General features: G+C 42.1%; 1 protein-coding gene across 6 annotated transcripts in view; it reads left to right on the top strand.

Moving 5' to 3' along the window:
• Window positions 1-21,151, top strand: part of ARHGEF3 (Rho guanine nucleotide exchange factor 3) — a 348,389-nt gene that overhangs the window by 132,387 nt on the left and 194,851 nt on the right. The window contains exon 1 of one of the 6 annotated variants that reach the window (XM_017894191.1): window positions 16,720-16,876. The exons of the other annotated variants lie outside the window; for them this stretch is intronic. Coding sequence (XP_017749680.1) covers window positions 16,826-16,876 — 51 coding nt within the window. The 5' untranslated portion in view covers window positions 16,720-16,825. Of the gene's footprint in view, window positions 1-16,719; window positions 16,877-21,151 lie in introns of those variants that run through there. 6 annotated transcript variants of the gene reach the window in all.

The following is a 21,151-nucleotide window of genomic DNA, read 5'->3' as shown; positions in this document are numbered from 1 at the left end:
GAGTCTGGACCATTTACTGTTTGTGTAGATGTGCCCTTAAATAAAAAAGACATACTTGCTGCATATGGAGATATGTACCAATTTAGAGGGAAGAAAGAACATTTATTGTGCAAAAAGCTATTGAATGAATTTTAAATGTAGTCTGGATATATTCTTGAACATTCTATGTATTCCTTCTGATAGGTGTTGACTGATGGTAATTCAGATCTTGTGTATCTTGTGACGCTTGGCAGTAGATTCGGGTTTTACTTTATTTTGCATGCATCTCTCTGTGTACTGCTGCAGACTGGTACTGAACTAACTGTTCTTGGCTTCTTAATCACAGCACCTTAGTTGCCCAATGAAAATATGCAACAAATGATACATTCTTCTCATGTTTGCAATTTTGATGTGGTACAAATTAACATCTTGTTTGGAAGGATAAAAGAAGATTATTTTGATAATGAGGTAACAGTTGAAATCATTGACCTCAGCAGGTCATTCTGAGGATTGGAAATTTTTTAAAGCTTCAGAATTAGCATTTTAAAAAGTGATAACTCAAAATGCTGGTGAGGGTACTGTAGGATGAACTCTATCATAGGTGTTCAGTGGTAGTGTTACTTGGTCATCTTTCTGGAAAGCAGTTTGGTTATTTATGTCACAAACCATAAACATATGTAATTATTGGCCCAATAATTCCACGACTGGAATCTATCCCATGGAAGTCACCAGAGATATGACTTATGCACGAAAATGTTTAGTGCTGCAGCAGTTATAATGACAGGAAAAAGTGGAAAAAGTCTGAATGTCCACTAATGTGAGGCAGTTGGTGTAAAGTGTGGTTTTGTTCTTATGAGTTGTAAGTGACAAGGGGAGGTTGAAGAAGAGTTTTAATTCAGGGAAAATGTTTATTGGTATGTTTTAAGAAGCAGGAAACAAAATTGTATATATAGTACAATTTGGGCTATGAAAAAAAGCACTTGAGGATTAAAAGAAAATACGCTGAAATATTAATGATGGTTTCCTTTTGGGAAGTGAGGTTATACATGATTTTTGTTTTGTTTTGTTTTGACTTTGCTATGTTTCTATGGGGTGCATATATTAATTTTATATTTGAGGGGACAAAAGCTGAAGTAATAAGACAAATATTTGAATGGCAATTTTGAGTGGAGTCTTAGGTTTTAAGGTTTAAGAATAAAAATCCTCCCCAACAGGCAACAGAAATGAATCTAAGTCAGAAATGCAATGAATTGGACTAAATCCCACGCTTACTTAAGATGGAATTTTAAAATATGGCATCACATATGTTTGTGGAGGAATTTCAAATGTGAGAACTCGGTAAAGGTGAACTTGGAGGAATTTTGTCTTCTTCTAACAGCAGCAACAACAACAACAACAAAAAAAACCCCATAAATCTTACTTGGATATTTGGGAGGGGAGGAAAGCACTTTGGTAAGAATGGATACTGTGTACTCAGCCAAGAGAAAAATTATGGCTCTAAAGCAATCATCCTGGACCAAAAGATTCATATTCCAAAGAATTAATAGGTAGCTCAATGGTGGCTCTCTGTGTTGGGCACATTATTTTTATGAGTTCCGAGTGCTTGCTTGGACCAGTACTTTGGAATATCACTTTGGAAAATCAGAGAAAATACCTAATATGGCAGCCTGTGTATTCCCTTTAGGTTTAATTATGAAACTCAGATAACTACAGATTGCAAATTTGTTTTAGGAGTTTGGGGATCAAAAAGATATGTGGCTTTTTTTTTTTTTCTGGGACAGGATCTCACTGTCACCCAGGCTGGAGTGCAGTGGCATGATCATGGCTCACTGCAGCCTTGACCCCCTGGGCTCAGGTGATCCTCCCACCTCAGCCTCCCGAGTAGCTAGGACTGCAGGCACATGCCACCATGCCTGGCTGATCTTTGTATTTTCTGTAGAGAGAGGGTTTTGCCACGTTGCCCAGAATGGTCATGAACTTTTGGGCTTAAGTGACCTGCCCGCCTCGGCCTCCCAAAGTGCTGGGATTACAGGCGTGAGTCACTGCACCTGGCCAAAAAGACATGTGGCTTTTAAAAAATACCTTCCACCCAACAGTATGTTTCCCATCACGGAACTTGTGTAATTATAATCTAAAGTGTTCTTTCTTAGGAAGAACCTCTGCCAGGCATTAGGAAGTTCATCAGCAATTTCTCAAACTTCTCGAGGAGGAAAAAGCCTTGAGGTTTAGACTGGAATAGGCTTTTCAAGTCTACAGACTTGGTACAAATGGATCGGATTTGCTGTTCTTGAAACATAATAAAGGCTCCCGCTGCCTTATTCTTCCAGTCTTGATGTCATGTCATTTTTTTCTTCTTTTAAAAATATACTCGTCTCATTATCCAGAGTGACTAAGAGGCCCAGCATATGTGCCACTAAAATACTTGTCCTCGTTTTGCTCTTTCTTTTCTCCTGATACCTGTTGCTCAGGAAATGACTTCCTCATCTGGTTTCATTAGTCATTCTGATGTGCTTTGTCAGATGCCCTTCGTTGAGTGCAGTATTGAACATCATCTCCCTACTTCAATAAATGCCCATTTCCCTTCACTTACCACATGCATTTAAAAATATATATTTTAGGGTTTTGGTTTAAACTTTATGCTATCTCTTACATGTAATTTTATGTTATTTAGTGGCACTGAACTTGTTTAATATATTAAGAAATATTTCTGCTACCAAAGTCAAAGAGCAAAAGTCAAAAAAATGCAGTGAACAAGATTTGGAAAGAATCCTTACTTTGAGGCAAAGAAAATGCAAGTATCTCAATTAATTCAGATTCAGTAGTTCTCATAAAAAATCTACCAAAAATCCATGCTTTTGTGTGTGTTGCTGGAAGAAACACGAAGTTCACTTTCTGGGTGGTTTCCCTTCAGCTGCCTTTTGTTCCTTACACTTGACGCTGGTTTCATTTCTAGAAGAAACCAATCTTAAAAGTCTCTGGTTTAGCAATAGGAGGAGTTCAAAACATTTTCACCTGTTGTTAGTTGTGTGTGTTTAAACAAACTCATGCAACTATTGTTGCTTACAGTCACTGGGTTCATTTCTGCTGGCCTGGCAGGGTTTGTGTTGGCAATGGTAGAGCGATGCTATCAGCATCTCATTGTGTACTGTTTGCATAACGGGACAGGGCAGCCAACTCCAGCATTTAAAAAAATGCTTTGGATTAGATGAATGATTTTATTAAGGTATCTGTCAGATTGGGAAGGTGCAACTGTGACTGACGAGGACCTCCTGAAGAGGATCCCAGTCACAGCTGGTGAGAGGGGGGCTGGCAGATGACCCAGCTTCAGGAATATGGCTGCACTGCAATGGGCTGGCCACCCAAGAGTGGGAGAGGGTCATCGGTGAGGGAGAGCACTGGCAAAAGCATTGCTCAGTTGCATTGTCCTTTGGGGCTTCAGGTTTTTTGTACCTCAGAGGATCTAGGGCTATTCCGGAAACATCAGCCAAGGGAAGTTCTACTGGATTTTCCTCAGTTAATAGCATCTACACAAGGCTTTCCTTCAAGAACAGTCATCCTGTTAGCTACTAATAAAATAACATAGAAGTGCTGAAGTTTTGAGCCTGGAAACAGTAATTTTAAAGATACATAGTGCTTGAGTTTACTTATTTGCTTTTAGAATGAAGTCACCACTTGTCACCGTGACTATGGAAACATAGGAAATACATTTTGGGGGGTTCTGCTTAAGTCACTACATGTCCTCTAGTAAGGTTCTCAAAAGTGACATGTACCATGTTAGAACCCAGGAGCATGTTAGATATGCAGAATCTCAGGCCCCACCCCAGACCTGAAGCAGTAGCTGCATTTCATTGAGATCCCCAGGTGATGTGTGGGCACATTAAAGTTTGAGAAACATTCCGATTTTTAGGGTGGTCTAGATTTAGGTTGCAGATACTGTCGACTCAGTAGAGATTTCATGTGAAGCTCTTTAGTCTGGATTTGGGGTGATGGAAATTGGCATGTAAACCGTCCCTTCTTTCTGTAGCAAAAGAAAGTTGGGCTGTGATAAATTTCAGTTAACCGGGACCCATGTCTCTAGCCACTTGGGACTGAAATAATTAGTGCAAATCCTTCTGTGGTTCAGACTGAGTAGAAGAGGCCACAGTCAGGGTTAAAAACTCTGGTATCCCCCACTCTCACTCTCCTTTCTAGACCCTCCTTCCCCAACCCAGAGGACTCAAATCGCAGCCTTTTTGTCCTGGATAGGCCTGCCTGGAGCTCTTTCTCTAATGCAGAGGATGTCCCTTTTCTCACAGTGTGCACATAGTAGGTTTTTGCTGACCTTGTGCGTGTCCTTTATTGTCCTGTGCAGTAAGGTCACCATATCCTGACATGTGACTCATAGGCAAGACAGCAATTTCTGATAAAGGAGGGAAGGGTGGCCATTCCACCTCCTCACTGAGACCTGTGTGTAATGTAATGCATTTCCTGCCTTTGATTCTTTACCCACGTGGCCCTGCCTGTCCACTGTCCTGGCTGCTGTTTTCTTTGTTCTGCAGCAGAGGAATTCGACCTCTCTGGGGCTTAAATCCCACTCAACCCTGGCCATTTCTTGGCATGGTTTTTCCTCAGGTGGCAGGTCACTGCAGGGCAGAGGCAAGGTTCCAAATCCTGCTGTGTCTCAGTTCATCTAATATGTCTTCATTTCAAGAGAGATTTGGGCAAAGGCTAAGCTGATTACAGGGCTCAAGTGGAGCCCTGAGCACATTTCAGATCTGGAATGCAAATTGTTGTCTGCAGTAATTATAGTTTGCACCATGGCCCCACTCAGCCCCCATGGTCATTTTCCTGCTGCAAAATAAGCAGCTTTATGCTTTCAAAGTGGGAGGTAATGAGGGGGAGAGAAGCACCTAAGGGACATTAAGGAGTGTTTTCAGAACCTGTCTCCAAGCCTGAGTGGGAGCAGAATGGACCCAGATGTGTGTAGGGATGCTGCCACTGAAAAGCTCTGTGACCATGGGCCAGGAACTCAACCTCACTGAGCCTCAATGTCTTCTAGTCCTTGCTTCAGGGGGTTTCTATGGTGATGAGGTGCCAAGATGTGGCAGGACACTCAACATGGTACCTGGTATATAGTAGGTGCTCAACAAGGGGGAGTTTCTTTTCACTGCCTATAGGTGCCATAAGCTTTGGGGTCTGCAGTGGGGAAGCACGTGCCCTTCTTAAAGGGTGATTCCAGCACACATGTTGGTTAGTACTCTCCTGCTCTGAAGAGCTTTGGTGCATCCTTCTCATGCTGCATGTGTCTGCAGAATTGAGGGTTGGCTTAAAGTGCTGGCTTGGGGTAGATTTCCTGCATGTCATTCTAGCTGTGTGCTCTTTGGCAATTACTTAACGTCTCTGAACCTCAGGTTTTCTCGTTTATAAAATAGACGTCATAATCATTTTTGATTCACAGGGTTGTTAGAAAGATTTATGTAAAACCGCATGTAAAATTGAGCACCAGTGCTTGACACAAACTGTGAAGGCAGTACTATTGTTATCCCCTTTGCAGAGATGAGGAAATCAAGGTTTTTGTTTGTTTGTTTTTTATGGGTTGAATGACTTCCCAACTCTGCAGCTCATATGTGGTACCACCTGGACTCTGGCCTAGCAGATTGGCTCTGTGGTCCATGGTAGGTAACCCTGACATTGAACCTCCAGGTGGTTGGAAATACCACACAAACACACTTTAGGTGCCTGATCCTGGGGCTCCCCTCCTCAGATCCCTCATTTTTGTTGAAAAACTCTTTGTTAAATTGGGTTAAAGCAGATCATAATAAAATCACTTTTACCATATTATATAATGTTATATATAGTATATTTAAAATATGTTTATGTTATATATTATACTTTTATATAAGATTATTGTATGTAATATCAGCAACAACTATTTACACAGATTTGCATTCCTATTGGAAATGTCCTAGCCATTGTCAGCACTTATAATTGCTTTTTGTTGTGCCACATGGGGGCTTATTATCTGTTACGTTGCTGCAAAATTGTTTATCTTATAGTCTCTAGGAAACTGCAATTGTTACTTACTATGTGCCAGGCACTCTGCTCAATAATACATATTTGACTTATTTGATTCTCACAAGAACTTTTTGCGGTGGATCCTTTTATTATTTGCATTTACCAGAGGAGGAAACAGAGGCACAGGGAAGTTAAGTAAATGATCGGGGTCACACATTAAGTGACAGCACTGGGATTTGAACCCGGGTTATCTGGCTCAGAACTTCTATTCCTCACCTCTGTGCTAAACTGCCTTCCTTTATTTCTGGTCTGTGTTCTGGTTGCTATGCCCTCACCACCTCGGCTGGCTTGGCATTTCCAGACCTCTGGGGCTGCACACTTAACACAGCATTCCCTAAGGCCTGTTACTAAGCATGAGTCTTTCTCAGCCTCAGAGGGTCATTCTGGGGACTCCTCCCACCACTCCCGGGGTATTCATTCAACCCAGGAGGCTCTTTGTGGCTCAACCACACACATTCTTTTAAAAAATAAAAATCAGCTTTTCATTTTAATGATGACACAACCCAGAGGTGAGGTTCTTGTTATCACACTGGGGGAATCTGGGTGATTGGAGTTGTAAAATCAAGTAGCTGGGGAATTCCTTGTTTTCTCCATAAATTATCCATGTGAGAGCCCTGTGTAATTTCACATTACAGGAGGGAGTGGCTGTGTTTAACTCCTTCTGTTGGAAGGGCAGACTTACTTCACTTCTTACTCAGCCAGGAGAGGGAGTTGGAAAGCATAGAAATGGAACTTCTTGTTATTACAATTCCTGGCTTTTAGCAAATATATTTATGTATGTGTACTTTAAAAATACATAGGAAAAACATCTGACTAGTACTGTATTCTATGGCTATGGCCACTGTTCTTGACAAAAAGAATTTCTATCTGGTTGTGCAGCTGTTCTGGCTGAGAGACCTGCCCTGGTTCCCCATTTCCTGCAGGGTACAGTTGGAACTCCTTCCTTGGCTCCAAGCATCTCATCTCTGACCTTCGCATCCCATCCGTTCCACAGACCCCTTGACCGTCTCCTCACCTCCCGAATGAACTTTGCGGTTCCCACTTCTCACCTTTGTGCTGGCCCCCCTCTCCTCAGCCTGGCAACTCCTCTACATCATTAACAACCAGCTGGAATGGCACTCTCACTGGGGAGACCCTGAGAATGGTCCCTGGCTTCTTCCTTTGCAGCCCAGTGCTTCGAGGCTGTGGGAACCAGCAGGTTGAGCAGTGAGCATTGTGTACAGGTCTGCATCTTCTCTGGCCTGTGAGCTTCTGAGGTATTTTTGCATGCCTGATGCTTTGAACACAGAGCTGGGCACATTTCTGTTGAACAAAGGAAGCTGGTCTCATCTTTGCACATGTCAGTCTGCATTTCTTCCCCAGGAAGGGTTTTTGGGTGACGGGTAGAATACCAGGTGGGAGATTGGACCACCAGCCTCCAGGCTCCACGAGAGCCAGGCTATCCTGTGGCCTTGGTGCCTGCACTGTGGCTAGTGTGTATTCAGTCACTGCCTGAATGAGTACTGTGGTAAGAGCCTGTGCTGCAGACCTAGGCTCCGGTCCCTATTCCATTACTGCCAAGCTTGGCACATTGGACAACTTTTTTTATCCATTCTGAGCCTCTTTCCTCATCTATAAACTAGGGCTAATAAAAATACTTATCTCACAGGGTGTTCATAGAATTAAATTAACTTAGCCTACCATCTGACACATAGCAAGCCCCCAATCAATGGTGGTTCGTATTGTTAATAATGAAATGGATTGGTTATAGGATGTGATAAGTACTGGGAAGGAAATCAATAGGGTATTGTGATAGAGAATAAGATGGTGGGGTATAGGGCATGGTCCTATAGACAGCTTGGTCAGAGAAGCCTCCTGTGAGCTGAACTTGAGTGATGACACAGCTGAGTTAAGCAGAAAATGAATTTATTGCAGTGTCTAGGATAACTCAGAGAATTTTGGAAGGACCAGGGAAACAGAGACAACCCCAAATTATACTACCAAACAGTTATTGTAAAGACACTATTGCTGCCACTGCTGGGTAGGTGTAGATGCCATGGCTTGCACCACCAACACTGGTTATAGGCCGTGGCTACCCAGTCTACCCTTACTCTACCTCTGCAAGCTGCCACCACCCTCACAGAATGGGGTCTGCAGTGGCCCTGCTGCTTTGTATCCCAGCACATGATTGGCTGAGCCTGCTCATGTTCTCATGCTGTGACTGCAAGGGAGGCTGGGAAACAAGTGTGTGGCACTCTCATCTCCTTTGGTAGAATGTGGGCTCTGGTTCCTGAGTTGGAGGATTCCCCAAAGCTTGCCAGGTAGGGGGTTCAGCTGCAGGAGACTCAAAGGGGACTCTTATGTCAGAGGCATATGCACGAGAGCAACTCCATCTTGAATAGGAGCTGGGTAGCATGAGGCTGAGACCTACTGGGCTGCATTCCCAGACAGTTAAGGCACTGTAAGTCACAGGATGAGATAGGAGGTCGGCACAAGATACAAGTCATAAAGACCTTGCTGAAAAACAGGTTGCAGTAAAGATTCTGGCTAAATCCCACCAAAACCAACATGGCAATGAGAGTGACCTCTGGTTTACAAATGCCATGGCAACATCAGGAAGTTACCCTATATGGTCTAAAAAGAAGAGGCATGAATCATCCACCCCTTGTTTCACATATAATCAAGAAATAACTGTAAAAATGGGCAACCATCTATGGAATAGCCATTCTCTTATTCCTTTACTTTCGTAATAAACTTGCTTTCACTTTACTCTCTGGACTTGCCCTGAATTCTTTCTTGCACGAGATCCCAGAACCCTCTCTTGGGGTCTGGATCAGGACCCCTTTCCTGTAACACAGAGACCCATGGAGTAAGGAACACGTAGTGTCACTGGGCCTCAGCAGCTTACATCTAATAGGTAGTGGTGCTTTAAGAAAGGCCTGACTGCTTTCCTCTTAGACAATGATTTTTTTTTTTTAAAGTGCTGAATTTGGAAGCAACTAGTTCTCAATGTGATGAGAGGCTAGGAACTATTTTTTACACATCATTTAGTCTGTGCAGGTGTGGGGTAGCATGTTTCTCCCCTGTTTATCACAGATTTGCATTCCTGTTGGAAATGCCCTAGCCATTGTCAATGCTTATAATTGCTTCTTGTTACAGCCACGTGGGGCTTATTGTCCATGATCTTGTTGCAAAGTTTATTGTTTATCTTATACGGTCTCCAGGAAGCTGCATGCGGAAATCTCTCAGCCTTACCAGGAAGTCTGACTTAAAGGGACAGCCTCCAGGGCAGAGCCCTAACTGGGAGGAGGTGCTGAGCTTCCAACCAGGACCAGTTGCCTTGGGTGGGAGTTGGAAGCCCTTTCTGCCTATCTCATTTGGTTTGGTATTTTCCAGCATTTTGGTGATTCCTTTCTGATTCTGAATTAAGGGAGAAAAAGTGGCAATACCAATTCTTCAAGTACACATGACACACCCAAAACATAACAAAAGAAAAAACCACTTTCACTGGTGTTTAGGCAGAATGAACGCTCTGAGTCATGGGACACACATGCTTTAAATCTCTTGGTTTCTTGGGGATATTTTCATAGAAGTCTCGAACTTTTTAGATGGATACAGGAATTTCAGGGAAGTCAGCATTGTAAGATTTAAAAAATAAATATGACTTAAGTTTTAACTATGCTCTCATTTTTTTCCTCTATTGGAAGGAAGAAGGGAAATGGGAAACTGCAAGTTTCTATTTTCTTCTTAGATGCCCAGTTGACAGTCAAATCAGGATAGAAAAATCAAACTATGGATTTCAAATTTGGTACCGCTTTTCAATTTGCTAGGAAGAAAATTTGAACCAGTTTCCAACATCACACCAAAAAATTGCCTCTTCTGTTTGAAAAAAGAAAAAAAATATTACTGTACCTTTGTCTTTTAAAAAATATTTATTATGGAAAAATTAAAACCTATACAAAAATAGAAACAATGGTATGATGGCCCAAAGTCCCCATCATCCTTTGTTCTGCCTTTTTTTTGAGACGGAGTCTTGCTCTGTTGCCCAGGCTGAAGTGGCACAATCTTGGCTCACTGCAACCTCTGCCTCCTGGGTTCAAGTGATTCTCCTGTCGCAGCCTCCCGAGTATCTGGGATTATAGGCACACACCACCGTGCCCAGCTTATATATATATATATATATGTGTGTGTGTGTGTGTGTGTGTGTGTGTGTGTGTGTGTGTATTTAGTAGAGATGGGGTTTTGCCGTGTTGGCCAAGCTCGTCTTGAACTCCTGACCTCAGCTGATCCTTCCGCCAAAGTGTTGGGATTACAAGGGCGCCCAGCCTGTTCTGCTTTTAAATACTTTGTGTCAGTTAGTATCCTACCATCCTCCCTGCAACCCTGCTAGGGATAAAGGAGTCATTCCTGTTTTACAGATAAGGAAACTAAAGATCAAGGAAATTAAGAAGTGACTGGCCGGGCGCGGTGGCTCAAGCCTGTAATCCCAGCACTTTGGGAGGCCGAGACGGGCGGATCACGAGGTCAGGAGATCGAGACCATCCTGGCTAACCCGGTGAAACCCCGTCTCTACTAAAAAATACAAAAAACTAGCCGGGGCGAGGTGGCGGGCGCCTGTAGTCCCAGCTACTCGGGAGGCTGAGGCAGGAGAATGGTGTGAACCCAGGAGGTGGAGCTTGCAGTGAGCTGAGATCCAGCCCACTGCACTCCAGCCTGGGTGACAGAGCAAGACTCCGTCTCAAAAAAAAAAAAAAAAAAAAAAAAAGAAGTGACTTACCAGGTCATTCAACTTGTAAATAAACGGCAGAGCCAAAAATCACAGAGCCCAAATATTAATTTACTGTTAACTATTCCAGCCAGGTGGTTGTTCCCAGAAATTATCCCTAAAGATTTATCTGAAGTCAAAATAATGGTGAGAAACTTTTTAATAAGAATGATTCTTGCTTTTGTTATATATTTTAACTAGGAAATTCAGTGTGTCAAGTGCTGTTTTTTGATATAGGCAGGTTACTTTTAAAAATCCTCCTGAGTATTCACGTGTCAGAAATACCACCCCCACCCCAATATTCAAATTTGCCACTTCTAACCAACTTTGACAGTACAATGCCAAATAGTAAGTCTCATTTCCAAGTAAGGAAGCCCTTTAGCTGATAGATGTCAGCTAATCAGTTTTGCAACTTTTTTTCTTCCTAAAAATTGGGCAGAAGTCAGTAACCCACAGACGGGAGTTTCACTTTTAACTGACAGTGTAAGGAAGGGGACTTGACAGTTTCTTGAAAAAGCTGCACCCAGGGTGTTCATATTTCTAAGAAATAACTGTATGAGCTTATTTACAAGCGGTCCCTGTCTGCTTCATGCAGAAATTCTTCAGGTGGCTCTTGCTTCTTGTGTTAGTGAAGGAGGCAGAACCGCAGCGACCAGGCCGGTAGCTGCTTCACACCATTCATCAGAAGATGGCTTTCCCTTTTTTTTTTTTTTGCATTCACTTTTAAAAATAGATGCCCATGTATCAGTTGCCAAAATAATGTGAGGAATCTGGTTATACAAGTTCAGATTTGTTTAGAGAGAATAAAGACCAAGCTCAGGCGATTGCCCGTAACAAAACCAGTAAGATAAGCACTCAAGATTAGCCATGACTGGCAATCGTTGAGACTTCCATGTTCCAGCATCATTTATTTTTAGTTCCTGTGTTGCAACCATAGATGAAGACTTTTCTGTTTATTCATTCTTGACCTTGGGCAGCCAGGTCTGCTCCCACATTCTTCTCATCATTTTATAATCTTGTTGAGCTGGGATACTAAGCAGAGCTCTCCAAGAGCATCAACATTTTCAAATGTTCAGAGTCTCTTGAGTTGAACCACCTTGAGTCCAATAGGCCTTGGCCTGGGAAAGTGTCTGGACACCCCTGCTCCATTTGTCTAGGGTTCATGGTGAAGCAGGCAGAGGAGTTGCTCGAGTTTTACTTGGATTAACCACCCTTCCAGCTCTGAGGAGTAGATAAAGACTTCCAATAAAAGTGCATGACTGTGAGCAACTCCCAGGCTCTAATTTGATGTTCTTTTTATTTCTCACTGACTTGTTGTGCTTTTTGCCTCCCTGACAACATAGTAACACCCAAATTTTGTTTCTCCTTAGTCTTACCTAAATTTGTTTTGAATTTTGTTTTCCTTAATCTTACCTTAGAAACCTAAGATCTGAGAAATAATAATCTTATGATGTTGGAACCTTGGTTAAGCCAGTGTGCAATATACTATTTAAATTTGGTCACTGCTACCATCCCATTTGAGATTTTTGTAGAGAACAGGGTCTCACATTGTCCAGGCAGGTCTTGAACTCCTGGGCTCAAGCCATCCTTGTGTCTCTGCCTCCATAACCACCGGGATTATAGGTGTGAGGCACTGCACTGGGCCATAAGATTTTTTTACTACCTGTTTTTAAATTCAGTTTGTGGAATTTTAAAATTTGAAGTATCAAATGGGATATGTTTAAAGACCTTGAAATTCCCTTTCCAACTGTAAGGTTTTGTGAAATTTCTGACTTGCTGAGTACAAATAAGAAAGACATTAAGGAACCAGGATAAAGCTCAAATGGAAAGAATCATCGTTGCTTGCCAACTTTTAATGAAGAAGTAATTCTGCTAAAATCTAAAATTTTATTTTATGTAAATGAAATTCTCAGAACTCTGATGAGTATGTTCCTTATAATATCTTTGTTAAGGAAATTGCTTGGAACTTCTCAACAGAAAATACCCTCAGATGTATCGAACAAGAACACAGGAAGCATGGTTCTTGTTCTAGTGATGCCATAACACTTTTAGTGGCATCTTAGTTAGATCCCAGTTTTGGTGCTAATCTCTTTAGAGCCCAACAAGAGGGGTTGTTACCAGTTTGGTTATGTAACCAGCTGTGGGAAAACAGGGTTCATCTTTGCATCGTAGGCACCTTGTAGGTAGTTTCCTGTGTATAAATATATGATTCAGCTCTATACACCAAAAGAAAAATACCATACACTGAGAACCTACGCCCCCAGAATTTTGTAATTTTTTCCCCCTTTTAACATTTCTCTCCAATCTATGTAGAATTTATGTTGGATAAGTATGAAGAAGGGCTTTAAAATGAGGCTTTTCTTTCCAAGAGGCAAGTGAATTGTCCCATTGTTAGCGATCCTTCTCTAGTGGTGTGTGCTCTAATATGTCAGATTCTTGAATATCCCAGAGCAGGTTTCTGGCTGTCTCTTCTGAGGGCTGTATGCTTGTAGCAGGAGCTCTGAAGTAAGCTTGCTGGACCCCACTTCTAACCAACTTCACCACCTCTGGGCCACGTGCCATGGGGAGGTGTACACCACCTTTTTGAGTCTCAGTTTTTTTCAATCTGCGAAAAGAGAGATGATAATAAGGCCTACTTTGGGACCGTTGTGAGGATCACATGGGAAAATACATGGTAAGCACTCATATTAAAACATAAAAAATCCTTGGTCACTCTGGTTTCAGTAATTGTGGCTGTATGATATATTAGTATCTGCACACAGGTGCACTTTCATCATGAGTTATCAACATCGGCAGAGGAAAGAGGAATGGACAATGAGAAGTGACATTTCAAGCGTATCTTTCGTATTTGCTAAATGTCCACAGGGCAGGTGGCTGAGTTAATTTCCTTCCATACCATAGCATGCTCTGCAGTAAGAGGTCGAAAACGTACGTGACAGGGAAAGATGCCCTGGATGTTAAATGAAAAAAGCAAGTGGTAGAACAATGTTATCATTCTATTTTTGAAAGAAATAAGATATTACACCCAGCAACTCGTGTTTTTAGACAGAAGGAAATGTCTGGAAGGATTACCACCAGAGGGTGCAAACTGGTGGCCCCCCGGGGCCAAATGTAGCCAGCAACTGTATTATGTGGCCCGTACAGTACTTCTTATGGTGATGAATAGTTGCCAGCATTTACAATTGAGAGATTTTACATAAAACCCTGAATTTCAGGGTTTTATGTAAAATTAGAATGTCTGGTCACCCTGGGCCATTAACCCCTTAGGAACCCGAAAAGCTGGAACTGACCTAAGACAAAAACTCTCAGTGGTGCCGCAGTGCCCACCTGGCCTTTTCTTTCAAGTACCTGACCCCTGGTCCTAAATCCATTTGGGTTAATGAGCCTCTGTCTACATCTGGCTTTTTAACCCCAGTGCGTCCAGCAAATGGGATCGGGATAGAAGAAAAGTAGGGCCTTTGGGAAGACTCACTTTTTACTTTATATACTTCTGTGTGGTTTGAATGTGTGACAGTGATGCTATGTTACTTTTAAAATGTAAAAACCAATACATAAACATGTTTGAATACTTGGTAGTATCCCAGATACCATAGAGAAAACGGTTCCTTTTGATATCCCATTATAAAGCTCAAAATGAATGTGGACCTGGCGGATCAGAGCCTCTTACTATTGAAATTCTCCTTTTGACGTGCCTTCTTCATGGACCCATTTCAATTTGGGAGTTATTGCTTCTGGTCAGAGCAAGGGCATCAGAGGAGATGGACGTGCCCTGTTCTTGCCTTGCTTTTTGCAGGCTGCATCCCTTTCCCCTGCCAGGACATCTGTTGGCCCTCTCTCTGTCCCTCCCTACTCCACTGCTACCTGCCCTGGAGCCCCTCAAGTTTCACCTCTTCCACGAAGTGCTGCAGCCCACAGGTTTCAGTTCTTCTTTCCCATTCAGTCAGCAGTCGGAAGTTAGGTTGAATCATTCTAGGATTTGTTCATGTGAATTTTCCCTTCCTCCCCCCAAAAGAAATAAAACATAGTATGCTCTGGTCATCTCACATTTCCAATGAATCCTCACTGGGGTGAGGCTGGCCTTGGCTGCTAGGACTCCTTGAAGTGACTTGTCAGAAAATCCTTCAAGAGAGGAGTGGCTGGGTGATGCAGCCTCCCTCGTTTCCTAGGGCAACGCACCTAGGGCACCTGCACCACTGATGCAGCCTCCCTCGTTTCCTGTCTTTCTTCATCGGCTGAGTTGTCCCCAAAGCTGGCTAATCTCAAGTTGTTTACAGGCTTGTTCAAATTCAGGACCCTTCCTGTGTAGGAGGCTGGAACAAGAGGCCTTAGGAATACCTGCTCTTACCCCTCCCCCAGCCACCACTTAACTAGCTTGCTTTGTGGGGAGTCAGGCTTTAGGAAATAGGGAATCCCGAGGACAATCTGAAACCCACTTCTCGGTGGACACTGCCATTTGATCTGACACTCATTACTGAGTGCTTCCAGGTGCTAGCTCCTTGGTGACCCAGATGCTTGCCTGAAAGGCAGTGATTTCACTTCCTCCTTTCTCTAAGCAGGTATGATTCCCTCACACTTTTTGAAGCAAGACCCAAGCCTGTCAGAGCAGCCTCCAGACCTATTAACGTTCTTGGTTTCTTCCAAATTACCCCGTAGTTCTGCACTGCCTTGCTGTTGAGTTTGCCAGTTCTTCTGCCTAGAACACTCGTCCGAAGACTGCCCATGTGTCTCTTGCTCTGAGAATCCTTCTCAGACTTTGTCCCCATGAAAAATGCATTTGCCAAGCTCACTTATTTCCTGGACCCCTCAACACTTTGCAAATTCCTGGCAACGTGGATGGAGAGAGCCTGCTTTCTAATGAAAGTCTTGGATTTAATCTCCTTCTGTTAGACCAGAAGCTTATTGTTCAAATGAACCTGCTGTCTTTGCTGGGTCCCCTGACTTTACTCAGGCCTGAGACAGAGGAAGGCTCTTAAAAATCTATGCATTTGTAAGAAGGCCTCAGGAAACCCTGGGCTAAATCTTAGCTGCTAAAATTTGTAATTAGGAAGATTTTTGTAAGTCAAATACAAATTCTTTTAGTTATCTTTTAGATAACTAAAATAAATAAATCAATAATTGAGAACTACACTAGAGTTATGTCTCCTTGAGTTTGAGACCCTCTGCCAATGCGCAAGGAGGGTGAGAGTGCTGGTTTGTTTGTGGGGAAGGAGTGAAGCAGGCATAGTTTTCAATCTGAAAGCTTATAGTTTCCTATGAGACAGTCTCCCTTACCCAAGAGGTCTGGGTTTTTTATAAGGCAAGGAACTGGAGCAAGACATTCATTCTGGTGAGATCCCCACTTCATAAAACAAGGAATGTCAGCCATGAATTATTTCCATAATAGCTCTGAGCAGGAAGACCTCTTACCCCTGACACAAGTTGAAAGGGAGGTTTCCAGAAGCAGCTACTTTGAAAGGGCTCTGAAGGGAAGATGCCAGGTTTGCATAAGACAAAAAGAAACGGATGGGTGTGTAGTTGCTTTTGAACGGCGACTCAGTGTGGGCTCTGTATCCCGGGCAGGGCTACTGATTCTTGGGTAAAGTTCAAGTAGATCATTGATTCCTCTTTGAAGACCCAAAGCTCTCCTCCCAATGTCCCTTCTCCTAGTGATGCTTTCTTTTCTACTTCACCCTGATGTTTGGGTCTGCAAAGCTCCAGGCAGCACATCTGCTGCAGCCGACGGGATGCTTCACATTGCTTTTGGTGGGGACCCAGTGAGCACTGTTTGTCTCTCACAGGCTGGGGACTGTCAGTCAGAAACTGAACTTCTGGTTTACCTTTGAATGCCCAAAGAGTGCTCTGCAAAAGCAGCAGTAGTAGGAGAGGTGCGGAGCTCTTGACTGGTGCGGCTCTCAGACTCTGACACTTGTAACTGATGGCCCCTGTCACTTCCTGTCATGCAGCCCAAGTGGCGGGGAGGAGTTCCTTCAGGGAAACTATGCTCAGCCCTGTTCAGAGAATCCTGTGCACAGGGCTCCACTGCAGTTAGGAGCCGGCGAGTTCGGGTGGATGAGGTCAGAGCGCCCCATGGTGTGGTGCTGCCTCTTTGTCCCTGTGCAGGTAAGCCCCTGCTGCTGAGCCTGGGATGGGCCGGCTCTCAACTCCCACCCGAGCCAGGATCTGAGGTGTGGGAGGACGCAGTGTTCTTTTTACCTTCCAAGACACTGATCAGAGAACTGCTGTTAAAAGTACCTGGGATGATGGAGCCAGATTCCCGCCTCACTTTACTATGAATCAGAAGAGCACTGTGGCTGTGTTTAAGACCGCAGATGGCTTTGCTTGGTTGCGAGGGTGAGCTGAGTGGTGTGCATAGCTTTCAGGGCCTCCTTTAGCATATGTGATTGGAGGGGAACAAAGGGAAGGGCTTTTCACGCTGTGCTCTGCAATGCTACTGTTTTAATTTTTGCAAGAGGATGATTTTAATTAATGGGAAGGAAAAGAGAAAAGAAGGATGCATCCGCCTTCTGTTTTATTGTTGCTATTTAATCACAAAGTGGATTTCCAAGATCTTCTCTTTTTCTTTGAATTGGAAGATGGCTAAACTCGGTTTTAGAAGTTCATGCTGCTTGCAGCAACTGTTTTGTAGGTTTCCCTAAAGTGATCCTGGTGTTTTTGAGTCTGTTTATTATTGGGAGAATGAAGTCAGATATTATCAGTGGAGACTCAGACTTGATACCATGCTCATTAAGAACATCGTTGTTTGGTTTGGGTTATTTTGGAAAGAGTGTCTGGAAATGTTATGTTTCCATGGGTTGAAGAATGGTTAGGAGCTCTGAAAGTTACTTTCCCTATCCCTTTATTTGTTTTTTTGTGGAGGTAGTTGTTAAAGTTTTGGATAACCCAAAACTGTTCTTTGTTTGTTTGTTTTTGTTTTTTGAGACAGAATCTTGCTCTGTCATCCAGGCTGGAATACAGTGGCGCAATCACAGCTCACTGCAATCTTGACCGCCTGGGCTCCAGCAGTCCTCTTGCCTCAGCCTCCTGAGTAGCTGGGACTACAGGCATACACCACCATGCCCTGCTAATTATTTCATTTTTTTGTGGAAACGTGGGTCTCACTATGTTGCTCAGGCTCATCTTAAACTCTGAGCTCAAGCAATCCTCCTTGAGCTCAAGCTTCAGCCTCCCAAAGCGCTGGGGTCAGAGGCATGAGCCACTGCACCTGGCTTGCCAAAACTGTGTTTTAAAGGCAATGTCCATTGCTTTTTCTATTCTTCTCATCCGAACTATGTTCCTGGAACTGATTTCTGTAACCCTAATTCCAGCTCTTGTGTATGACCATTGTGTATGACCATTCTAAACATATATTTTTTTCACATTTTTTATTGTGGTAAAAATACATATAACACATAATTTACCATCTTGACTATTTTAAGTAAATAGCTTAGTGGTATTAAGTACATTCATAATGTTGTACAACCATCACCACCATCCATCTCCAGAACTCTTTTCACCTTGCAAAACTGAAACTCTATACCCGTTAAACAATAACTCTCCATTCTTCCCTCCCCCATCCCATGGCAACCACCATTCTACTTTCTGTCTCTATGATTTTGATTACTCTATCTCATATAAGTAGAGTCAAACAGTATTTGTCTTTTTTTGACTGGCTTATTTCCCTTAGCATAATGTCCTCTGGGTGCATTCATGTTGTGACATGTGTCAGAATTCCCTTCCTTCAAGAATATTCCATTATTGCATATGGTAGTAATATTGTATGGAGCTCTGAAGGTAACAGAGAAACAAATACTCAATTTCTCTGTGAATATATGACACTGTTGCATAATTATATATAGTACGTATTTTGCATTTCATTATTACCTCTAATAGTGATTGAAAACTACACTCTGTATTACAAGGCTGAAAGATTTGAGAGCTCTTTACTGTATGCCCCACATTAAACAGGTTTTTTTTGTCAATTAATATTGTTAAATGGTGACATACCACATTTTGCTTATCCATTCATCCTTGGATGGACCTCGGGTTGCTTTCATGTTTTAACTGTTGTGAATAATGCTGCTATGAACATGAGTGTACAAATAATCTCTTAAGACCCTGCTTTCAATTTTTTTTCCTGTAAGTTATTGGGGTACAGCTAGTATTTGGTTACATGAGTAAGTTCTTTAGTAGTGATTTGTGAAATTTTGTTGCACCCATCATCCAAGCAGTATACACTGCAACCTATTTGTAGTCTTTTATCCCTCATTGCCCTCTCACCCTTCCCCTCAAGTCCCCAAAATCCATTGTATCATTCTTACGCCTTTGCGTCCTCATAGCTTAACTCCCACATATCAGTGAGATCATAACGATGTTTGGTTTTCCATTCCTGAGTTACTTCACTTAGAATAATAGTCTCCAATCTCATCCAGGTTGCTGCAATGCCGTTAATTCATTCCTTCTTATGGCTGAGTAGTATACCATAGTTTATTTATCCACTCCTTGATTGATTAGTGTTTGGGTTTGTTCCATGATTTTGCAGTTGTGAATTGTGCTGCTATAAACATGCATGTGCAAGTATCTTTTTCGTATAATGACTTCTTTTCCTCTGAGTAGATACCCAGTAGTGGGATTGCTGAATCAAATGGTAGTTCTACTTTTAGTTCTTTAAGGAATCTCGACACTGTTTTCCACAGTAGTTGTACTAGTTTACATTCCCACTACCTGCTTTTTGTTTTTTTGAGTATATACCCAGAAGTAGTATTGCTAGAACATACAGTAATTCTATTTTTAATGTTTTGAGGAACCACCATACTCTTTTCCACAGTGGCTATTCCATTTTATATTCCCACCTACAGTGCACAAGGGTTCCAGTTTCTCAACATCCTCACCAACACTTCTAATTTTGATTTTTTTTTTTCAGTAGTAGCCATTCTAATAGGTATGAAGTGGTATCACCTTATAGTTTTGATTTGAATTTCTCTGATGATTAGTGATGTTGAGCATCTTTTCATGTGCATTATTGACCATTTGTATGTCTTTTTTGCAGAAATGTCTGTTCAAGTCCTTTGCTCACTTTTGAATTGGGTTGCTTATTTTTTTGTTATTGAGTTTAGGAGTTCTTTACATATTCTGAATATCAATCTCTTTTCAGTATATTATACGCAAATACATTATCCCATTCTTTGTGTTGCCGTTTTGTTTTGTTGACACTGTTTAGACATACTTTTGTTTGTTTGTTTGTTGTTTTTTGTTTTTAAGGAGACAGGGTCTTTCTTCTGTTGCCTAGGTTCGAGTGCAGTGACACAATCATAGCTCATTGCAGCCTTGAACTCCTGGGCTCAAGGGATCCTCCCACCTCAGCCTCCTGAGTAGCTGGGACTACAAGTGTACACCACCATACCCAGCTAATTTTTTAACTTTTTTGTCAAGACCAGGTCTTGCAGTGTTGCCCAGACTCATTTTGAACTCCTGGCCGTAAGTGATCCTCCCACGCTGGCCTTCCAAAGTGCTAGGATTATGGACATGAGCCACTGCATGCCCCTCAGACATATATTTTTAATACTTTGATGTGACTGGGGTAATTTCAGCCTTTCCCCATCTCACTCACCTCACTATTTGCTCTCTTGATAAATAATTTTTGAGCCTTTCAAGTATGAACGTTGACAACATTCAAATGATTGATTACATGTCAGTGATAGTTAATGCAATGTTAATAACGATATAATACGATAATGACTTACATTTATTAGATGCTTATCTAAACACTTTACTCATATTCGGTCATGAAAGTCTTACAACACTGTAGGGATTGGCTATTATCATCATTCTTATTTTGCAGATGGCAAAACTGAGATTTACAGAAGATAAATAATTTGTCTAGGTCACCTGAATGGTTAAGTAGTGGATCAGGTTTCAAACCCAGGAAAAATGGATTCAGAAATGATGTTTTTAGCCATTGGGTGCTATGTGATGACTTTAATGTGGGGTCCTTCCCAGATCTCCTATTATGTGCAACATCTGCAGTAACACTTTCCTTTCCAATGGTTTGGTAAGTTGTCCCATTTTGGTGAATGTTTGCTGTGGTCCAGTTAGTGCCTAAGTAAGAGGCACCTATGACAAGCACTACTTTCTCTGGACTCAGTTTCCCCACTTGTCAAATCAGAGATGTCTCTAAACTCATTTTAGCTCAGATATGAGTCTAAAGTATGCAAATATCTTGCACAAAAAGTCAAAAATAGTTTTCACATCTGCCCTATTTCAAAGTCAAATGATTTAATGAATGATTTAATGAATGTGTTTAAGCACCCATTTCCCAAGGATATCAACTAGAACTCAAAATGTAATTTACTTACTAGCTACTTTAGTCTGCTTATGAACATATATATATATATATAT

This window comes from Rhinopithecus bieti, unplaced genomic scaffold (assembly GCF_001698545.2).
Source record: "Rhinopithecus bieti isolate Rb0 unplaced genomic scaffold, ASM169854v2 scaffold_21649, whole genome shotgun sequence".
In the NCBI taxonomy this organism is placed as follows: domain Eukaryota; kingdom Metazoa; phylum Chordata; class Mammalia; order Primates; family Cercopithecidae; genus Rhinopithecus; species Rhinopithecus bieti.
This window is presented reverse-complemented; position numbering and strand designations above follow the sequence as displayed.